The sequence below is a fragment of the Poecilia reticulata genome, chromosome 13 (assembly GCF_904066995.2).
Source record: "Poecilia reticulata chromosome 13, P_reticulata-male-v2, whole genome shotgun sequence".
NCBI lineage: Eukaryota > Metazoa > Chordata > Actinopteri > Cyprinodontiformes > Poeciliidae > Poecilia > Poecilia reticulata.
The window spans coordinates 1,787,902-1,811,080 of record NC_088842.1 but is presented as its reverse complement, the minus strand read 5'-3'; the positions used below and the strand labels follow the sequence as shown (position 1 = coordinate 1,811,080).

Here is a 23,179-nt window from a genome sequence, read left to right as displayed (position 1 = left end):
ACAGCATGGCATCGCTTTGACTCAACAGCTTCGTCACTCTGTAGTTATTACTACACATCAACCTAACAGCTGATGAACTCAACCATTCCTAATGAATTTAACAGTCGACTTTAAAAAGTACACAATCTTCTCTGCTGCATACTCTAAAATATTTCAACAGGTGTCAACTGAACCAACTTCCTGTCCTACTGAATCCATTTTAGTGTCACTGTGGCCTTGTACTTATTTATTGTTCCTCTGATTGGCTAACTTTCACATGGTGTTCTCTCTTTCACTTTCTTCAATCATCACCTCCTCATATAAACATTTCAGAACTGTTCATATGTTAGTAAATTACCACCTCAATCCTTTACACATATAACCTGGTTCACATTTCGCTTTTCCTGCTCAGATGAGCTTAGAAATGATACATTTAACTCAATCCTTCCTTTTGGTTCTTTTGTCTCCACACAGCCACAACCTTTATGTCTTCACATGCAGAGCAAAACAAAGAGCAGAGCTGCAATAATTTCAAGCACAAGATGAGTTACACATTAGGCAGCAAGTTGCCTTTGTATTCCTCTCTGTTCAACTTGTTTGTATAATAAACATCAAAGGTATTAAATAATGTATACAGGGCAGAAATATTCCAGTGTGCAATGGCTGCATTTCTCTAAGGTTATTTTATGCAGATCTACAAGAGATACTGCAAACAAGTGACCAATGACTGAAGCTGTCTGTCTGGTGTGATCTGAGTCTAACAGCTGCCCTTTGACCAGGTGTGAAGTTGCATGACGAAGGTGCAGGAAAAGGCCAGATGGAACTGGAGCGTAGCGACCATGACCCCTCTGTCCCAGAACCTGACAAACGGCCAGAAAACAACCAATCAGTCATTACATATGCATTCAAATCCTTTAGAGAGATGTTGGCGTGTAGCTGTTTGCTTCTACATTTAATGCTTTTCTGTCTCCTCTTGCAAAGATTTTCAGCTTGGTCTGAATTTGCAGCAGAAGAGATTTTTTTCCAGCTTTGTTCAGCAGCAGCGAAAAGGAAACAATCAAGCAAATTGAAATACTGAAAGGCCAAAAGAATGCAAACAAACAACTCTTTAGAATCTTATATTTCCCTGAAAATGTCAGCTACTCACTAGCTTTTGGGGTGAGAAGAAAAAGACGAGCACAAAACAGGAGCAGCTACTGACATGTTTCTGTCAGGTGGTCAATGGGTTGGTCACAGAGAGCCATTCATTATAAAGGAGGGACTACAAATGAAGCAGTGCAGTGAGCAGTGATCATATGAGAGGCAGCAGGGAGACACCAGCTAAGGCTAACGGGGCGAGAGCACGGGAGAGAAAACACACTATATTATATTTCACAATTCTTTAAAACATGATCCTATTTAAAACCATGGCTTCAGGCATACTGTTTGGCTCCAGGGGAATGTGAGGAAGACAATTATGTCAGGTAAAAAAAAATAAAAAAGCATGCAAAGCAACAACCAAAGCAAATTAGTAATCAATCAAAAAAAAAGGAAAACATGTTCGTAAATTAAATAATGCAATCAAAACAAACACAAAAAGTAAACAATAAATAAATAAAAACACACTACAAATGTTGGAACAAATTGTTCTGCTCCTCTTCACAGCAGGTCAGAGGATCATGCTCTGACCAACCAACCAACTGCCTTGGCAGAAATTGATGCGGTGGAGAAGCAGCCGAGTTATCACCAACTGACTACAAGACCAGACAGCAGAGCGTCCATTTAAACTCAGCGTGCAGACGGTCATGCAGAGGATCATCAGGCCAGAAGCCGTAAACCTCAATGACCTCCAGCTGCACCTGGTAACTCCAGCAGAGCAACAAGGGATCTCAGATGATCTGATCAAGAACTCCAGACAGCAGACATAACCCTGACCACTGGGTTCTCCAGTGAATTATAAGCTTGGGTCCGCCTCTCCTGATTGTGGGCGGAGAAATAAAAGGCTGAGCTATAAAAGGCTGAGAGTTGAGTTTGGCTACAGTGCGTCCATGAAGAGTCCAGCAGCATGTCTGGTAAGCAGGACTATGACTGTGTGGTGATCGGGGCTGGAGTCCAGGGCTCCTTCACAGCCTACCAGCTGGCTAAACACAACAAGAAGACTCTGCTGCTGGAGCAGGTGAGGTGTGTCACACACACACACACACACACACAAACGCGCACGCTTGCGTGCACACGCACACAAACCTACAGCCTGTTGCGCTGACAACACATTTGTAGCAACTTTGCAGCTCTGACATAAGATAATTGTTCAGAAACTGAATTCAAAACCCAAAAGTCTTGGGTCTTGAGTTAGCTATTGTAACTTTTATACTAGAATCACATTTTCTTCTGCAGCTGTTTACCTGTACTTTGTAGTCCTGGCATATTGTTTAATCTAATTGCTTAAAGATCATAAAAGCTAAAGAGAAAAATAAGCATTTCCATAAATCAATAGAAATATGTAGATGCTGACTTTTAAAATGTGAGAATTCTGAAGCCTGTCAAACATTCAGAATGTCTTTGAGTTACTTCAATATAAAATATCATTTATTTTTGTTTTGAAATTGTACTTGTGACCATGTGAAGTGTATGTGAGCCTTTTCTGTAAAAACACTTTTTTCTGCTCATAAACTGCAGAAAACCTGCTGAAATGCAATAAATTAGCAGAAAGATTACAAAAGCAAACCCTGATCTGGTTTAAATACCATGACTTGAACAAGATGAAGTTACCTTAAAACTACTTGCTGGTCAAGACAGTTGTTGAAATGTACAAATTGGTATACAATTTTTATTGGTAGCAGTTCATTATAGCTTTAAAAAGCTATAAAGCTATAAAGAACTGCCTCTAGAGAGGAGCTAGCAGATAAGCTAAAGAAGAACAATATTCAGAAACAAATAGCATAAAAATGATCACGTATGTCTTCAAACAGCTGTTGGAATGTAAAAGAAAAAAGAGATTAAACCCGGTTACTGTTGGAACAAAACTAAGTATTTGCAGTAGAAGAAAAATTAATTCAGGTAGATTTGACAAGGAGTAGAGGAGATTCAAGTATGAAAAGACGAGGAGAGGAGGAGAGAGGAGAGGAACCTGATAAAACCCAATCCAGAGTGGTGGGGATTAAAGGGACATTATGACCAGGAGAGAAGGAAGCTTCCTTACAAGATGTAACATCTAAAGGCTCGAACAAGCTGAACTGACAATAAACAATGTAAATGATTGCAAGGCAGTGCTGCCTCGGTCAGGGTTAGAGTCCAACAGGTCCAGTACAGGCGCCAGTCCAGCAACTGAGCCAAAGAGAACATCAGTGACGTTTAGCAGTGTGCCTTCAGTGTTATGATGAGCTCTGACAGTCATTACTGCATAGATCTTCACACTCTTGATTAGTATCGCCTTTCAATAAGACAGGAAGATTAGATAGAGGTCTGTAATTTATTAAACTGTCTTGATCAAGAAAAGGTTTCATCTGTAAAATGTTCAGCTGCAGCTTACTTAAAACCATTTACTCAGGACAGATGAATCATTTTTGAAATGGAGGCAGTAAGCAAAGGATCCACTTCTTTACATTATTTGATTGGGTCCAACATGCAAGTTGAAGGTTTTGATTCAGCTAATAAAATCCAAAGGCTAGTAAAACAGATCAAGTTTTACAGTTTTCTCCAGGACTACCTCACTTACTGCAGACTTAGTAATCACATTTGGGATGATGCCGACAATTTTATTTCTAAAAGAATAAATTTTATTGACAAAGATTTACATGAATTAATCACTGCTAAGAGCTGATGAAATAAATGGAAGTGAAAAAACTGTTTTCCGTCTCTCTACGGTCAAATCAATAAAAAAATTCTGACAGCTGAGATTTTATTGGTGGCTGAGATGAAAAGCGCAGAGCTTTGAAATGGGCTCAGAGCTTCTACTGTCATCATCTCTCTTCTTCTTATGTAACATATTCAGTACTGCTCAGTCTTACCTGGTGTGTTTTTGTGGACAGCTGCCCGCTGTGAGTCAGAGTCTGCTCAGGTTTTCTTTATGTTAAAGGGACAATGTCTTTGTTTAACGCAGGATCACATAGGAATACATGAATCTGGAATCTGCCTGTGTGAATTGGATTGATTTGTATTCTTTTTGTAAAGTGCTTTGACATGATAATCGTTGTGCACTGTAAAAAAAAAAAAGAAAAGAAAAAGGGAATATCGCTGATTTACAGTAAAATCTCAGCAACTGTGGTTGCCAGAATTTTACCGTATAAACACCGGCAACCAGTGTTTTAACATAAATTAGAGACGGGTTTTTTTAACAGTGTGTGTTGGGGCTGTATAAATAAACCCGAATGAATTATTAAACAAACAAGCCTCAAAGAGATTCATAATCTTTTCTTTTTTTTTTACACTAAGCAAATCATTTTCTGTACTTGAGTAGATCACAGCTGCAGGTTTTGTATACAGTAGGACATGCTTACTTCACTAAAGCAGAAGGTTTTCTCTTTCCTTAATCTGAACCGTTTTTGTCCAGTTCGTTCTGCCTCACACCAGAGGGAGCTCCCATGGCCAGACTCGCATCATACGTAGAGCCTATGAGCAGGATATTTACACGCAGATGATGGGGGAGGGCTACCAGCTGTGGGCCCAGCTGGAGAAGGAGGCCGGAGTGACGCTGTACAGGTCAGGCATCAGCTGAGATGCAGAGTGGAAAACTGTTTAAGCACAACATGAAGGCTTGCCCAAACCGAGAATCAAGAAACTGTGTATTACATCTAAAACAATGTAATACTGTGGAAAAAGTTCAATATCTTTCATCAGTTATTTCAAAAACTATGTACATATCGGTTACCTTTGCAGGGCTGCAGGGAGTGGTGGTCAACAATGGACGAACAATCCACACACACGCACACATGCACACACACACGCACGCACACACACGCACGCACACATGCACACACACACACACACACACGCACGCACACATGCACACACACACACACACGCACGCACACACACACCCCCACACACACACACACACATGCACACACACACACACGCACGCACACACCCACACACACACTCACACGCACTCAAGGACAAATTAGAGAAACTAATTAACCAAACAGTCGTGTTTTGGGGGTGAAGAACCAGGTCTTGCTTGCACAGGAAGAACATGCAAAATGTTTCACTTTTTCCACTAAATATTTTTTTTTCCTAATGTATCTGTATGCTGCACTGGTATTAATACACAGTATGTACTTTTAGAACAAATTGTGTGTTTAAACTCGGTCTGTCCACCCTGCTGCCTTCATCTCTCCTCACAGACAAACTGGACTGTTAGTCATGGGACCAGAAACCAGTGGGGATTACCCACTGGTCAAGAACACCTTGTTGAAGAACAAGGTTTCCACGGTGATTCTAAGCCGCGATAACTTCCACGAGCATATCCCCAACATGGTTCTGTCTGAGGGCCACGGCGCCCTGCTGGATGTAACCGGCGGCGTTCTGTTTGCAGACCGAGCCCTGAAGGCGGTTCAGGTACGGCTCAGCTTCACTGCAACGCAGGCATCTCATTTATATTCATTTAACTTTGTTTAAAAGTATAGCTACATGTTGGAAACATTAACTTAATGTAGCATAAACTATAACCATGTTTTTTGCTATCTTAATTCTATAAGATATCCAGATATGATATTAAAGCTATTTGTGTTAACCTGATTTATGAGTTAACACGTTTATTTCTTAAAAAAAAGAATCCTGTCTGCACAAGAACTACTAGATGACATGATGCTTAGAAATAATGTCCTGATATAAACAATTTTTATTTGTTTCTTTAATTTGAAACATTCCTGGAACATGTTTGGTTTTGTTTCTCCAGGATCAGTTTCAGAAGTTGGGTGGGGTCATACGAGACAATGAGAAGGTTTCAGAAATCAAGCCTGGTCCTGTTGTCAAGGTGACGACCTCTGGAGGAGTTTATCAAGCGAGAAATGTGGTGATCACTGCTGGACCCTGGACCAACAAGCTCCTGGCTCACACTGGTTTCCAGTTACCACTGGAGGTATTCACACATGGTGTCATGTGTAATAGTACTGAGATGACAGGATGTACTGTATGACACATGTCACAGGATCAATTTGATTATATTAGCTTTGTTAAACAAAATGCAATGTATTTAAATATCAATATCACAAAGTTAGAATACAGGGTCTATGCTGAATGTTGATTCAGTTTTTCCTTTTTTCTGGCTACATATTTCCTGCCTTAATTGTACAGTAAGCATCACTTTAGATAAACAGTTTGTAAATGATGATTTAAATTCAAACAGTTTAATTAGGAATCTGTTAGGTCTGTAGATGATTTTAAGTTTTATACCTGATGATCAGATGATCAGCAGCCTTCCTCTGATCCATCCGTCTCTCTGAACTCCCCAGGTTTCAGTATGAATCCCATCATTTTCAAAGATGAGTGACTACTGCACCCACAGGGATAAACACAACACATGTTGCAGGGCTGGAACGGACCTTTTCATTAATGACTGGTACCACACCAGAGTCACTGTCAAGGGAACCTGAGAAATACAGAAACAAGCCCCAGTTCAGTTATCCAGTAGAGAACCCAGAAAAGCCCCCAACATGAGAATCCCCATTAGAAATGGTTATAAATTTATCCATTCTGCAGTTTACAGAAGTTTAGGACAAACTCTGCTACCTAAGGAAACCCAGCTGACGGTTCTATTTGACTGACTTCAAAATGATCCCCACTCCTGAACAAATAAATACACCTGTCACAATAAACCACAAATCAATTAATCGCATAATAAATGACAAGAAACTCAATCATTTTCATTTTCTTGATTCATCGTTTTTCTCTTTTCTCTGTCTTTTTACCTAAACTGGGCGTCAGTCTGGTGCTTTGGTCTCAACTATCCCTTCTTTTTGTTGTTGAAAGACAATTTTGTTCACAGAGACTTTATAATTCATTTTATTTGTTGTTTCTGTTGTTTCTTTATTTTGGATATTTCAAATGTTCTCCAGTTCCAGTGTTTAAATGTTTATTAGAATTTAAAGTTTATTGATCTTTGAGAATGTGTTCTTGCTTTATTATGCCATTATTACTATCACAGTGCTTGAAAATAGTCTCAAAACAACAATATTATTGTTTGTCGCAATACATTCTGGCAGGGCCGGCCCAAGACATAAATAGGTTATAATGATTTTCATTCAGTCAGGACTTAACGCTGACTCACAGGTAGATTTTAGTAAAACATTGATTAATGCCTGGTTTTAAAATTAGTTAACTGGACTTGTAGCCATTATTTTGTGCTCCGGTGGTTGGACAACACACAGCACGATCGAACCCGATTGAACCGTTATGCCTAGGATTTCTGTCGGCTAATGTGTCTCTCAGGTTTAGAAAATGGGCCGACAACTCGTGTAGTGTGCGCTGGACATTAGACTAAGGAAATGAGGAAGGGAGGGTCAGTGGAGAGCACCAGAGCTGAGCCTTTCTTCATTCAGTGTCATCAACAGAAAGAAAAAACGGCAGGAAGAGACAATAAAGCCGATAATTAAAATGAGGTCGATAGGTTTTATTTATTGTGCGATTATTTGATTTATCGTTTATCACGACAGGCCTATTTCTGGGTGCCAATTTCTTTAATTTTGGGGGATTGTGATTGGCTGATACTTACACATGAAGCCCATCTTATCCCCTGATCTTATCTTCATCAGCGAAGGTTTATAAATCAGTCTCTGTCCTCTTCTGCTCTGCAGTGAGAGGTTTGACTGACAGACCGACCCACCAGGTCAGGTCTGCATGTTTACAGTTAATATTCACCCCACTGTTGCCAACAGTGACTTTCTTGCTATATTTAGCGACATTTCAGTCAAAAAAAAAATGTATATCAGCCAAAATTAAAATGGGCAGGTCAGGCATTTTAAAGATCAGTAATCGGGGATAGACCAGAAAACTGCAATCAGTGCAGCCCAAAACACATATTCATGACATTCCTTGATTAAATAAATTTCTCTTAAGCATAACTCCAATAGCTAAAAATGTAATTTATACCAGGTGAGTCTTTCTCCCCTGACAATTTGGACCGGTACCGGTACTGGACTGATTCTGAGCCTTCAAATGATTTTAACAGAAGTTTCACATAACTTAGAAAAATAATGTTTGTTTTAGCCACAAAATTATTATGCCAAGCAGCAAAAACATCATCCCCAACTACAGCATATGTAACCTCGATAATCGTGATCGATCAGTGTAAATCAGTTCTGCGTTGTGTGAATAAGGGCCAGGAGACAGGATGAGATGAAACGTCGTTTATCTGTGCGAAACAGAATATGGACTGATCAGGAATCAGGTTCATCACAGCGAGTCCAGCACCTTACGAGGAACAGCATTTCATGTTAGCAACAAGCTAACATAACATTTTACCGGAGCGTTAAACTCGGTGAACCTACCTCGCGCCCATCTCTCATGAACTGGCAACGAGTCGTCAGTGTTCACTATATTTAACTCTGCCAACCACCAGGAGGGGGTGCTGTTTCACCCTGTACACATGGAGCAGATCATCGATGTAGCAGCTATGTAGCCTGACATAAAAACATTTTGCTAGACAATGTCAAACATTGAGAAGGTTCAATTATTGTTATCAAACGTTATCAAACTCGGAGTTTTGAAGCCAAAAATACCTCAGAAATATACAAAGTCACCATGAGAATCAACTCATTTAAAGTTAAAACTGAGCTTCACACAAAGACCCTAGCATAAATACTTGGCTGTTGAACTGGACCGTTCCAGGTCGCTATAAAGCTAATTTTCTATTAGCAGCTCCAGTAATCTTTCTGTTAAACATTACCAAGGCACATTAGAACAAACCTTTATCTTGGCTTTTTTCTGTTCTTCCTTTTTCTTTTCTCTCTCCCTGAAGGATGTCATATTTTGAGACATTGTTTAGCAAACTTAACTTCTGACGGGAGCTTTGGACGTTTGGCTGCTCTGCTCATTGCAGTTACCGGCGAAGCATGTAATACCTACCGCTGCCCCCAAGGGGGCCACCAAAGAGCTTTTTTTTTCTTTTTATCAATAAAATAATAATTTCTACATACATTATCAAATATATATTACTGTAAAAGCAAATCACTTTATAGTGAAATTGTGTGTTTTTGATATTACAATGTCATAGAAGTTATTACAAAAAGGCAGTGGTGGAGAAAGTACTCAAAAAATTTACTTAAGTAAAAGTACAAATACACAGTCAAAAATGTACTTAAGTAAAAGTCAAAGTACCACATTAACATTTTACTTAAGTAAAAGTAAAAAAGTCCTGGCTTTTAAAAATACTTAAGTATTAAAAGTAAAAGTACTTGCTGAATGCATTACCTAATCGCTAATATCATTAAGTGTGCCGATCGTATTTAATTTTAATACATCAGAAATGTGCCATTTTAATGAACACAACCACAGATTAAATATGTTCTTATTGTGTTTATTCTCTGTAACAGTTTAGACTTAGATATGTGATTCTATGGATCATAATTTCAGGGATGGAAATATTTTGTCTCCTGTCCTAACATAGCATGAACTTCATTAGTCACATTTATTTAGAAAGAAATCCAACTGAAAGGGGATGTAAAGAAGGTGTGGGCGGGGTGGAGGACATGCAACCAAGGAGCCATGTAGCAGAGTTGTAGTCAAGACCACCAAACCCAAGACCAAGACCAGCGCCCTGCGCTAAATGACACAATAACATTAAGTTTACCTATCAAAATTGGTTCTCAGATTGATCTGAAAGATCCACATTCCCATAAAAACACCTAGATATTAAATACTTAGAGCTGAAATATATTTAACCAGTATCAATTAAAACTCACTTCATTCTGTTTTGCTTTCATCGCTGTGCTACAATCCGCAGAGGTCTCCTGCTATTCCTAGAAAAATAACGCCCTGGGCAGTTGCCCATATTGCCCATGTCAGAAACCACAACTGAAACATCGCAATTAACGGTAAATAACGTTCAACTATGAACACTGTCCAACGGCGCAACAAGTAACCAAGCAGAAGGAGCATCATGACTGTTCTCATCCTCCCTCCCACTGCGATGTTTGCCACCATGACAGGAGACGAAATCAATCAATGAGCAATGAGCATGCTCTGTGTTCATACGTTCAACTTTTACTTATTCAGCAATTAAATAAATGTCTATATATATAAGTGACAACAGTGTACACAAGAACAAAGAACGGCTCTCAGTGAGGCTTCAGTCCTTAGGACTTAGTAAAGATCCGTCCAGAAGAATCGGATCGTTCCTGAATGTCATATCATTATATTGCAGACTTTGGTCACAGCGTTGTCCCATAAATGCGACACCTCAATCAAAACCTCCACACAGTAATTCAGCGAATGAGTGACAACCCTTTTCATCAGATGCAACATGTGTCTCTGTACAGTTAGCTTAGCTAGCATCACATCCACAGATCTTACCTTTCTTTAAGATTTCCTTCCAAGTGACGCTAAAAGTTGGACGAAGTTCCACCGTCTGTGAAAGCGAAGCGCTGCTGATTTTACATGTCGCCATATCAATTTATGCAGCGCTATTATATTATAGACAGACATCTCCTCCCGCTCAGAGGAAACCACTGCGCATGTCTGGAGCTCCGCGTGCGAGTAAAGGTGGAGCCGATGGGTGACAACAGACACTAAGTCACGTTATTGATTGGATTTTACGGCGCCACCTTAAGACCCTGAACTTCACATTTTAACGGGCAAAAAACGCAACGCGACTTGGATGTAACGAGTAACGCGACAGTTTTGTAGAAATGTAGTGAAGTAGAAAGTACAGATACTTACTGTAAAATGTAGTGGAGTAAAAATATCCATTATTAAATCTACTTAAGTAAAGTACAGATAAACGAAAACTCTACTTAAGCACCACTGCAAAAAGTGGACCCTTTGGTGGCCCTGGGGCCCTAAGCAGCTGCTTAGTTTGCTTTGCCTTGGGCCGGCCCTGCATTCTGGGACAATTTATCATCCAGCAAAAATGGTTAGCAACCATTTTGCTGGACATTTAGGATACCGTGACAGGATACCATGACATGCATGTCATGGTATCCTAAGCATGCATGTCAGACTGAGCTATGTTGCTGTGTCTTTGCACAACAGACTGTTAAGATCAATGTGTGCTACTGGAAAGAGAAGACTCCTGGGACTTACGGTGTGAAGCAGCGTTTTCCATGCTTTGTGGTCACTGGGAGTTTGGAGAGCAAAGAACACATCTATGGCCTCCCGTCGAATGAATATCCAGACTTGGTGAAGGTGGGTGAGTGTGTAATACACATCCAGCATTTCCTCAACTATTGAAAGTGATACTGCACAAAATATCATCGTTGCAATATCAGTGTGTGCAATATTCAGATCACAAAGGAGCGTTTGGAGTGGAATAATTGTTGGCCGATGTATTCCCACTCTGTGTGCAGATATGCTACCACATGGGCAGCAAGACTGACCCGGATTACAGAGACCTGCAGACAGACACGTCTGACATCGATATCCTTAAGCGATACGTTTCCAGATGCATACCTGGCCTGGTTCCTGAGCCTGCTGTGGTGGAGAGCTGCATGTATACAGTAAGGGTGGAGGAGAAACCCCCAGAAGTATTTCTGCCTTGAAGTGTCATGTTCTGGGGTTGTTTTGGGTTTGCTCTGTGTTAGTATTTCTACTCAGGCATAAAGTCTCTGAAGGTCAGGCTGAACTTCTGAAATCAGTTCTCCTTCTAGAAGCAGTGGGATAAAAATCAGATCATTTTGTTCTCAGCCTCATATCATCCACGCCTTCTTGTGGTGAACTAAAAATGTCATTTTCTGAGAGTTGGTCCTTTGGTATTAGTGAGTGTTGTCTGTTCTTCCAGAGGCAGAATTTTGATTATTTTTTAAAAAAGGGCTTTAAAAATAGCTGCAGAGGTTTAATAAATGAGGCAGAAAATCTGAAACTCCAGGGGAAAATACATAGATGTGCATAATTCAGATTGCCTTTATGTATCAGTAAAATATTTCATATATGACTTGTTCTATTTTGCTTGTTTTGGTTTTGTAGCTAACACCTGATCGCCACTTTGTGTTGGATTACCATCCGAACTACAGCAACATTGTCATTGGAGCAGGATTCTCAGGTATATTTCCAAAAACATCAAAGCCAACTAAAGAGTCATCTATTGGAAACCAGGGTGCCATGACAGTTACTACAACCTCTACTACCGTTGATAACCAGATCACAAATCTAAGTTGTTGTTTTTTTAATTATTGAGCCAGGATAACCTGTTTCTTTTTAACGTTTCAGTGATTCTTAAGAATAGGGACAAAACAGGTCCTATGGATAAAGCACAAAATTTGAATAAAATATACATAAAATATAATTTTTTTCAAATATCTGACTAAACTAACCTAGAACTCGTCGGCTGAAAAACATATATATATATATATATATATATATATATATATATATATATATATATATATATATATATATATATATAGAGAGAGAGAGAGAGAGAGAGAGAGACGGAGAGTAAAAAGGTGCGAGTGGTTTAGAGTTAATCACCTGTTCAGGTTGTTTTACCTTTGTTTACCTTTCTCATGGCGCTTTAAAGCTGCTGTAGTTTCTGAACATTCAATAAACAACGAGCTTGGACTAATTACCTTGTTCTTTGTGAGTATACGTCATTCACAACAAACATCAAACATGGTAAATATGTTTCATTAAGTATTTAACAAACAAATGGCTTCTACCGCAATAATTATGTGAAATTAAATTCATTGTCTAATATTTAAAAAAATAGTTTGGTGTGGTCGGGCTCAGAGTCTGAGAGGCTTTTCCTTTATCAAACAATTTATTTTGCCTCTTTATAAGTGGAAATATTGATGTTGATGAGATTTTCTCCAAAATAATAATGTTTTTCAACCTTTATAGCTCCACTGTTGAAAATGAGAAGCTAACATTCACAAATGACAGTGAAATAAAATCCAGTCCAACATCTGGTTTGAGGTGATTCCTCTGGAACCTGTTGGAAGAAAAATATCCCAACTTCAGAAGATGTGCTTTTAACCTAACAGAGCTCTGTGGTTCCTCCTGTCAGTATTAGAGTCAGGGTGAGGAGGCGCCATGTTAGGAAGAGAAGTGGAAGCTGCAGAATCTTCAGAACAAACAGGTCATGATTCTATAATCAGTATCCCTCTGGGATTTCTCTGGGATAACACAGGATCAATATAACCAGTTTAAAAGCTAAAATGAACTGTTATATGCCAGACATGGAAAACTGGGATGCATTCCATGCCATGATGTTCAGAATTTAGGTCTCATGGCATCTCAAGGTGTCAACATTGCAGCCAGTGGGCTGAAGAAATACAGCTTTATTTTGTAACAATTCAAGAGCTACCCAGCTTTTATCGCTTCAGAAAATGAGTGAGTGTCGCTCCTTCACCCTGACGTTCCTTCCCTCGGTCGGGGGGAGGGGGGGGGGGGGGGGGGGGGGGGGGGGGGGCGCCGATCTATGTTTTCGCATCCACCTGAATAAAGTGTAGTTGCGCCACTGGCAAGAACAGTGTGAAAAGGAATGGGGGGGTTAAACCCACATCCTATCTTCACAGTAGGATGCAAATTCAGAAACAAAGAAGGGGGACACAGAAACTAAATTAACACGTAGACAGGTTTACAGCTCAGAAGTATCCCAGGAAAATCTAAGTCACCATCTGTAAAAACATGCTTGAGATTAAGGAAAGATTTAATTGTCTCCACAGTTTTAACAAATTTGAACACTAAACCTCTAAATAGAAAAACAACTAGTAACATAAAATTACAAATGTAAGAATGATAACATAATAATTCTAACAGGTGGATGGTGTCTTTAAAATCCCTTGTCCTGGAGCAGAACTCAATACATTATAATAATTTAAAACAATTAAAGAAATACAAAATTTATATATTATGACAATTAAGTACAAATATTCATATAAACAATTATAAAAGTATCAATAAATTAAATTAAAAATAATTTTTATATATTTTCCAACTCCATTGAAATTTGTCCCTAGTTTTTGTCAACACCGTCAGACATAAAAAGAATGTAAAAAAAATCAGGCATTATTTGGGGGCATCAGAACTTCTGAGGACCCCGTGACCACTTCCTTTCTCTTCCATTGCTAAGAGGGCTAGTTAGCTCTGGTTAGCTTATGTTATTCTTTAGTTTTTTTCTTCTGTTTTATTCCTAAGTTGCTCGTCACAACCATGATGTGTCAACACCATAACTGACAATTTACAAAGCTTTGATGAAATTTTGTGCTTAATTTTGGTATATTAGAAAAGATTTCATGGACCTGATGAGCTACAATATGGCCTCCTTCAGAATAACATCATATAAATTGAGGTAGTTTGGTATTTCGTCAACTCCGTCAGATGTCAACTCCATCGGTTTTTGTGACTCTTTCAGTGAGTGTTGATAAATCTCACTTAAATGCGCAATTAATTCATTTTAATGTATTTTACATAAATTGCATTGCTTCACATGTACTAAGTTTTTCTTTTTACTCACTAGTTTGTCACCACCTTCAGTTCTGTGTCAACTCCGTCAGATGGACTTTTTGTTTTTTTGTTTCAAATAATATTTTTTTTTGTTTCTTGAGAAACATTTGTCTGTAAAAATGAGTAAAAATATCACTAATAGGGTATTTTAAAAATTATTTTATATTTATTTCGTCAGATGGTGATGACAAAGTTTTGGGTCAGGTCGATTAAAAATGTAATTTTTAAAAAAATGTTGCAACTGGGAGCCTCATCCAAAGAGGGGCTCTCTGGAGAGCCCCTCTCATCTTAGCATCTTTACATTTCCAAAACATTATTTGTCATATTTGCATACAAAGGTTGAGAAATAATTAAAAAAAATGTTTGGAAAAATTAAAACCCATTTTGTCCCTATTCTCAAGAATCACTGGTTTATATCCTGTGGTATGTTGGACTACAGCTCCTCCTGCTGTTGTGCAGGTTCATACTGCAAATATTTTTGGGGGGATTTTTTTAGTCAGCAGACTAATGTATTTTCTTTGAATTACAGAAAAATCCCTCTGTTCAAAGTAAAATATATCAAGAATTTTTTTATTTTATTTAGGCCTTTTCTGAAAGTTTATTGTACAAAATGTGGGAAGCTCTATGTGATCCATGCAGAGAATCTCCCAAAATGTTGAGCATGTAGTTACACTGTGGAGGCTCAGCCATCTCTCTCTCCTGTTAGCCTCGGTCTTTAGTTGTTGTCTTTGTTGTGACATGGATCGAATTTACTTATTTTTTTTACTTCTGATTCCTCTCCTTTAGGTCATGGCTTCAAGTTCAGCCCAGTCATTGGTAAGCTCCTGTGTGAGCTCAGCCTGGGAGAAGTGCCCTCCTTTGACCTTTCATCTTTCAAAATCAGGCGTTTCCAGTCACAGATGAAATCAGCTATGTAGGATCGAGTCTGGATTAATGAAGCCTTCCTCCAACTCTTTCATTCAGTTTACATGATGTCACCAGTTTTAGAGCTCCTAAAGACGAGATGTGTTTAACAGCCAGCCATTTACACTACATGAATTTTCTGATTTACTTTTCTTACTTTGTTTAGTGACTTCACTATCTAAAGTTTAAACCTTACTAACCACCTGAAGAGGATCTTATTACAAAGCAAAAACACTTTCAGTCAAATAATTTCACAAGTGAAGTTGTTTTTCTCTTCCGATTACTTTAAAATTTTGTGACATTCAGACCTTTCCATTTTTAGTCTGACTTGATATACGAGAATAATATTGTATCTGAATAAAACTTCTTCCAAGAGTAACGGTTGATGTAGATCCTCAGTAATTTCATGTGTGTCAACAGAAAGATTTTCTCATTTTACTTTTTACATGCAAGACATACCAGCTGTTCTCAGAGCTTCCTCTTGGTAACGAGCTGCTGGAGCTTTCCTTTTCTCCCAGGAGACATTTTCCTGTCTGAGTTGCCATTCATTATTTTTATGTGTGAAAATAATCAATGAGGAAGACTCTTTAGAAAGCTGACAGCAATAACTCGCTGAGTCAGAAAAAGCCAACATCAAAGGCGCTTCAATAACTAGAATTTATTTACAATATTGCAAAGATAAAATTAACAAGTGGTCAGTTTTTCAGTGAAGAAAAGAAACGAGTTTTCCAAAGCTAAAATGAATCATACATGTTTTGTATATAAATACAGTGAAGAAGGGGTTAGCCAAAAAAAAAGAAGAGGTGCATGTCAGTAAAAATACGTTCACTTTTGTGTCGATATCAGATATACTACGAAAGCTTCCAAAAATCGCATATTGTAAAATTCCACCCAAAGCTCTCTGACAGACGACATGCACTCGCCTTTGACCGGACCCAAAACGACTCTCACACTGGAACTCATTACCACACATCAAGTAACTGAACACATGTTCAGATTTCAGAATAGATTTTCTTGTTGCTCAAATTAAAATGAGCAAAATGTGACACAGTAAAGCAACTCCACCAAACGGCTTAAACATGATTTTGGTTCCACAGACTGTGGGTTAGTTAGGAATGATGGAGACGTGTGGGTCGTCGACGCCAGAACCAATAAAAGATCCAAACATGATGCTTGGAGTGGGAGCAGCGGGTCTGCCTCCCGGTCAGAGAGAGTGACCAGGCCGCTCTGCCTCAGCCTCCCACCACCAGCTGGGACACTCCGGCTCTGTACACTAAATATTTTCCAGTGTCTCATTAATCCCTTCAACCATTTACATGCCGTTACCTTAATACACATTTACACCATTTCAATATACAACTCTGACTCAGTCATGTTGCAGAGTCAGCAGAAAGATGACGTCAGTAAGTTTTGTTTCTTCTTAGTTGTTTTTTTTACTTAAATTAAGTAGTTTATAGGCAGTTTTAAATACATCAGTATGAAAGCAGTAAAGCAGATGCGGTAATGTGTAATTCATTCACTCACACACACATACTCACACAGCAGAAATGTGAAGCCAAAATGATGTCAGAATCAGGAAGTGCCACCTGGAACTGGTCATGTGATGAAGTAGTGGTTACCGGGATGGGAAGGGGTTCTGTTTGTGCAGATCAGTGTTTCCAGCATATGAATGAGGCTGTAGCAGGGCTGTCTGTGTTTTAAGAACCTTTTCATGTTACTAGTTGGGAGTGGTGCACTAAACTCAAAGGGCCGTTCAGCTCATTTAAATACACTGGAACATAAAACAGGGTCTTTTATGTTGATGATCTAATTCCTGAATTAGTCCACTTTACTGAGTAAATTCTAAATGTGTTAAGAGTGGAATTTCACTTGAACAATTCAGGAAGTTAAACAGTCTGAGTAACACTATCATGCTAAGTGGTTGGTAGCACATGCACACTGCCAGACTGCTGCTGCACCCACATGGTGACAGGTTGCCATAGAGTTTAAGTAGCTGCCCTGGCAACGACAAGCTGTTCCATGGCTGTGTGTGGAGGTGAGGGTGTTCATGTGAAAAAGCACCAGAGGAAAACCAGACATGGTGAGCCTTGTTCTTGTTGCAGATAATGAGTGTTTCATGGTGTCCCACCCAGACTAAACTCCATCAATTCTTTGTTTAAAAACCCTCCAAAACAAATAAAAACTTAACATTTTGCTTTCATACCTGGGCTGTATTATTGCTTATTAGCAAAAAAACTAAACAAAAATAGGTCCCTAAATTTTTTCTTAAAAAAGGCATTTTCAGCATGACAGCATGCATGTCGACTAATTCTGGGGAAACAATAATATAAAAAATAAAATGGTGCAACATTAACTGGATTCCATGAAGAAGGAAATTATATAAAAGTTAAAACAGTGTGTGAATAGCAAATGCAACAATAAAGCCGCTGTGTTTTAATCTGGTATTTACTTTGGAAATTCAAGTTAACTTCAAACTGTTAAAGTTTTTAGGAGGAAAAAAAAAAAGATCCTTGTAGCATCTGAGTGATGCAGTCTTCTCTCTTTGGGAGGTGTCCAGGTGCCTGGTAGAGCAGACCACTGCATTACTGTTGTGCATGATTGTCCAACACTGTAGGCAATTCTGCATGCAAAGCAAAGTGTTACATCTGACTGAGTACACTACGACGCCGCCGCCTCATCATCATCATCTTCATCTTTCAAATGACTGCTGTATCTGTATCTGGAGCGAGACGAGCTGGTTGTCCCAGGACCGCCCTCTTTCATGTCTTCCTCTTCCTCATCAGACCTGTCGTAGTGGGACCGTCTTCGGATGGGGGAGCTGCAGCAGCACAGAGAGGAGACAATCTGTTAACGAACACACCAACAGGGAAAAGATCGCAAACAACCTCTATCGGGCCAGCGCCCCCCTAATCTTTATCCAGGTCCCTCACCGCCCCCCAACAGAGAATTTGTAGGCTACTTTGCACCGACTATTATTTTATTATATTACTATTACTATTGTAGATGTTTGGATTTTTATGCTTGTTTCTGTATTTATCATCAAAAATAATTTCCCAGAGAACAAAAAAGCCATGGGAATAGAAATTATTTTCACAGGCGTCTATAAAAAATTTAATGAACATTCAACTTAAAATCGGTAGGAATAACAGCAGCCAATCAGAGTGGAAAAATATTCTTGTTCTTTTCCATTTTCTAGTTGTTAAATATTCCACAAAATAACCAGATAAAAGATGTTCAACATGCCAGTTTAAACCTTGAACTATTTGTAAAAAACGACTGACAGCTCTGTGCTGCCTTTGACTTTTTTGATCTATTTGCAAAACGACTGAGCTCTGCAACATTAAAACATGGATAGAATGTAACTACATTAATCATAGCTCTTCTTCTCTTCAGTGTTTGTCAGTTTCTGGTGGTGCAGCTCTGTGCTGCCTTCAGGAGAATGGGACATCAGAGTATCATCCATAAAACTTCACCCACATGGCATTTATTGTGCAAACCAGAGCTTTCAGTGGAAAAACAAAAGTTCCAGATCATTTTAATGCCATACAAATATGAGACAGAAACATGGATTATATCTTTATATAGACTATTGATTTATAGATTAATAGTTTTACTGGACAGAAATTACAAAGAACAAATCTGGTTCTTAATCAAATCCTAATGAGTCAAATTGAAAGTGTCATGGAGTCATCAGCCTCATGACATTAACACTGACATGAAAAATAATATTGAAGAAATAAATATATCAAATCTAATTAAAAACATAAATAAGTGATCAGTTCTTTACTGTTATGGTCTGTAAGATATATTTATTCTCAGTACTAGATGTGGTCTCAACAAACCCATGACACTTCAACAATATTATTTTACCTTTTATCTGGAAATAGTGTCTGTTTATTCTTGCCATCCAGTCTCTGTATTAATTATTGCTCGAAAGGTCTTGCCATACCAGCTTATTCCTTTGTATTTACTTTAGTTTCTTAGTTTATTCTTCCATTTTGTTCTTCATTCATTTCCATTTAGTTTCATTTGATTAGTATTATCTTCTCTTGGTTTATTGCTATGTCCACTTTAGTTTCTTTCCTGTTGCTAGATTTATTTTATTGTTTATTGACGCTCATCATCAGTAATCTTCACTCATCACCTGCTGTGCCGCCTAATCATTATGTTTCACATCATGTGTTGATTTTTCACTGTTCAGCGTCGGATTCTCTGTTTTTATGCCATAATTCACATCTAGTTCATTGCTCCGTTTTATGTCCTGCTTCTCCTTTTTCAGAGTTTTGCGCAATGTGAACGTCTTTTTTTTTATCCCCCTAAGGTGCAGGGCGGTCGGGAAGCGTATCGATGGGGAAAAGCCAGACTGACATAAACCTTTTAAAACAACGGAAACAATTTCAGTATTCTGATTATTGAAATTTAAAAGTGCTGTGGTACTGTTGTTCTATCACACCCGTTTCATACCGGACCACTTACAGCACCGGTGTCAATGCTATAAAATGAACACTCTCTATCAGTGGTATCACCCATTGAGGGATTTCTTTATGTAAATGGGTTCATTTTTCAGAGAGATACAAAGTCAGGGTATCGTCATTTTAGTAATTACATGTTTATGAGAGCAATTTTCTGTTGTCCTTCCATGGAAGCGTGCAGCTTTCAAACAGAAATAAAACATTTTTAATACAAGTTGCTGCTTTGACATGATCACAGAACTGCCAAAACATATGTACAAAAATACCAGACAAAGTGAATCACAGCAACATCATCAGCCAGTGTAACGCTGAACTGATGCGGTGAAGCTACCAGTAGCTGGAGAGGAGCTGCACCAAGAAGCTACAAACACTGAATAGAAGAAGAGCTGCCATCGATACAGTTGCAGCCAAGCATGATTTAATGTTACACAATACAGTTTTACCAAGTTGCTCAAAGTCTAAACTGGTATTGTTGTGATTGTAAGGTGTAAAGTTTACCTTCGACCAAACGCCCCCCAAAGGAATCCCAGCGCCCCCTTTTATAAAAATTTCCAGCAGCGCCCCGTGCCGTCCTCTGAACGCACCCCGGGGGGCGGTACTGCCCACGTTGAGAACCGCTAATCTAGAGTGAAAACTGATCGAGAGAGATAAGCACAAAGTGCTCTGAAGAAACTGATTTAAAATGTTCAACATGCAGTAAACTGTTTGGAATATTAACCAGTTTCTGGTGCTTCTCCCTTTAGGACAGATATGAGCTACTCAACAGCCACCCGGGGTTAACTGAAACAAACCAGCATTCTCATCCAGACTGAGTAAATGTCTGATAATGTTAGTCATTCTGTGATTGGTTAGGTCACACCATGCTTCACAGCATCCTTCAGGCCAGGAACCTACTGTCTACCTCAGTCACTCTCTGTCCGGTACAAGTACTTCATCATCAGGCGGTTCAACTTCTTCTTCCTTTGTTCTTCGTTCTTCTTACTGATTGGTTGCTTCTTGTTCGGTGGCAGAGTCTCCTCCTCATCTGGACTGGGAACCCATTTACCCACGGCTGTTTTCACACTACTGTAACTCCGGTAGGATATGGTAGATGCATCAGAGGTTGATGTAAAGTTTGACTCAGAATCTGATTCAGAAGGTGCTGAAGATGATGGACGTTTCTCTTTTTTCTTGGACATTTTATGGGACTTTTTGAGCCATCTTTTAGAGTTGTTTCTTTCAACAGGATCGTCTCCAGGACTGTCAGAGTCAAAGCTGTGACTTCTCTTTTTCTTGCTCTTTCTTTTGGTCTTGCTGCCATGGTGACGGCTGCTAGTACTGCAGGTTGATCTCCTGCAATCCACAGCAGATTCAGAACATCTAACACCTCTGGTGGGATACATCCTCTCTCCATTCTCCATCTTTTGGCTCTCATCTTCATTACTCCTGGATCTTTCATCATCTTCAGAGTCTTCCAAGCTCTTGCGCTTGAATTTTATCGGTTTATAACTCAGCACTTCATTGATGGCTTTCTCCAAGTCAGGGTCAAGGTAGTTCTGATGGCTGACCGGCCGAATGTCCAGGGTATCAATTGGCAGATCAGTAGAAGTGGGCCTGTCTCTGGGTGGAGGTATTGATAAACTGCGACCAATGGAAGACAGAGGACTGAACATGGACCTCTCAGGTAAGGCCACATTTCTACTGTCATCTAGGTCAATGCCACCGTTAGCGAGGTAACTGCTACCAACTAGGAATACCTGGGAATCAAGTTGGCCAACACTTCCAGGACTTTGACTCCTTGATCTCCTACTGGGAGGGCAGCAGCTGCTGCTGGCCCCAACTGTACCAGAGATGCTTTGATGGTGTGTGTATAGACCTGACGGCCCCAAGCTGCTGCCAGGATGAACCTTATTCCTCAGGTTTATCTCAGGAGGGGTGGAGGATGATCCTTGCTTAGTGAATGAAAGATTAAACTGACCCCAACGGCTGTCCGTACCTTTCCTGATGCTACTGTTAGCCTCTGAACGAGCCTGAGAGATGACTGACTGACTGTCACTCAAGTCATCCAGTGAAAGAGGAGGTCTCCTGGAAGAGGCTAAATAAGGGTCAACATGACATTTCTGGTTTAGCAGCTCAGTTTTGCATCTGCTTGGGACGTCATCTGACTCTGCTTTCTTCCTGGTAAACCGGAGGAGGGAGTCACTTTTGTCTATGATGAAATCCAGGTCAGGTTTTTTTCTATAACTCAGAGAGGCCACAACAGGCACCGGCCTGATTGTCTGTGGCTCTCTCTGCTCTTTATGTTTCTCCTTAGCCTCTTTCCACTCTTTTTCTTCCTTTAAGTCAGTTTTTACAGCACATCTAGAACAACACAGTGTGAAAAAGGTGAATGAAGGACAACACAGGAAAGCTGACGACAAAGATGAAATACAAAGTTGAATCAAGCAAATGTAGAAGAGAATGGATTAAAACATATTACTTTTAATATGTTTTAGTAATATGTTTTAAAACATATTACATAAACATAAACAGGGAGGAAATGAAGGATTCAGAGACCTTTCAGTTTTATATGAAGGCCGTAAACTATGACCCCAGTATTCCTCTCTTACCATTTAGCTCTATTGCTTTAGAGAACTATGTTTCTCTGTGAAGATAAGAAAAATTGAGGCAAAACCCCATCTATAATCTTTCTTTTTTTTTAAAATCAGACAACATTTTTCAACTCAAATATTGATGACAAATATGAGTAGTTGTAAAGTCAAAATAAATTTAGTTAATATGTTTCTAACGGACAAAATCAGTGAGATAACTCCTGTGGGATGTCCTGATCATTTCCACCAGGCAGCAGTTGAGGGAACCTATGTCTGTGACTGGATGGTGTCATATTCACATCAAATGGATTATAGAGAAATTCAACCTTTAAGTCCTCAAGTTTAGCTTCAACCAATCACTGAGTGAACTTTGCACCACGTTTGCAAAGTTCATAAACTAAATGAGCAACAACAGAGACTGTCTACCATTTGCTTCTGGAGCCCACCTCATGTTTGGCTCATTTCTGCTTCACTTCCAGGCTTCAGCAGGAAGTGAAGCAGGGCCCACCATGCTGTCCAGCCATGTATATTGTGGGATCTTTGCTATAAGTGGTTATTTTCCCCAAATAATTACAACAGATAAATGTGAAATGTCATAACATAAATCACATAAATTCATGTTACGTCCCTCCACAATGGCTCTCAATACATTTTTGGATTCTTCTTGGCTCTGCTGCT

The 23,179-nt window shown here is 39.2% G+C and overlaps 2 protein-coding genes and 1 long non-coding RNA gene across 17 annotated transcripts in view; 1 reads left to right on the top strand and 2 right to left on the bottom strand.

Annotated features, from left to right (window-relative positions):
* Positions 1 to 417: 417 nt before the first annotated feature.
* LOC103474316 (uncharacterized) lies at positions 418 to 8,989 on the bottom strand. The gene is made up of 4 exons (XR_535146.3): positions 8,863 to 8,989; positions 8,445 to 8,534; positions 6,352 to 6,547; positions 418 to 839 (listed from the first exon to the last, which is right to left on the bottom strand). It is a non-coding gene; the product is annotated as an uncharacterized LOC103474316 (long non-coding RNA).
* Positions 1,488 to 15,838, top strand: pipox (pipecolic acid oxidase). The gene is made up of 8 exons (XM_008425189.3): positions 1,488 to 2,134; positions 4,508 to 4,656; positions 5,301 to 5,514; positions 5,855 to 6,037; positions 11,146 to 11,298; positions 11,460 to 11,609; positions 12,076 to 12,151; positions 15,343 to 15,838. The coding sequence occupies exons 1-8, from the start codon at positions 2,024 to 2,026 to the stop codon at positions 15,471 to 15,473; spliced, it is 1,167 nt and encodes a 388-aa protein (XP_008423411.1). The 5' UTR covers positions 1,488 to 2,023; the 3' UTR covers positions 15,474 to 15,838.
* Positions 15,839 to 16,098: 260 nt separating this feature from the next.
* LOC103475203 (unconventional myosin-XVIIIa-like) overlaps positions 16,099 to 23,179 on the bottom strand; it is an 80,523-nt gene continuing 73,442 nt past the window's right edge. For 11 of the 15 annotated variants that reach the window (XM_081614990.1, XM_081614989.1, XM_081614992.1 and 8 more), the window contains 2 exons: positions 20,826 to 22,271; positions 18,181 to 18,277 (listed from right to left, as the gene is read on the bottom strand). In XM_081614990.1, coding sequence (XP_081471116.1) covers positions 20,834 to 22,271 — 1,438 coding nt within the window. In that variant the 3' untranslated portion in view covers positions 18,181 to 18,277; positions 20,826 to 20,833. Of the gene's footprint in view, positions 18,278 to 20,825; positions 22,272 to 23,179 lie in introns of all 15 variants that reach the window. The other 4 variants (XM_081614995.1, XM_008426642.3, XM_081614996.1 and 1 more) reach the window with 2 other exon arrangements.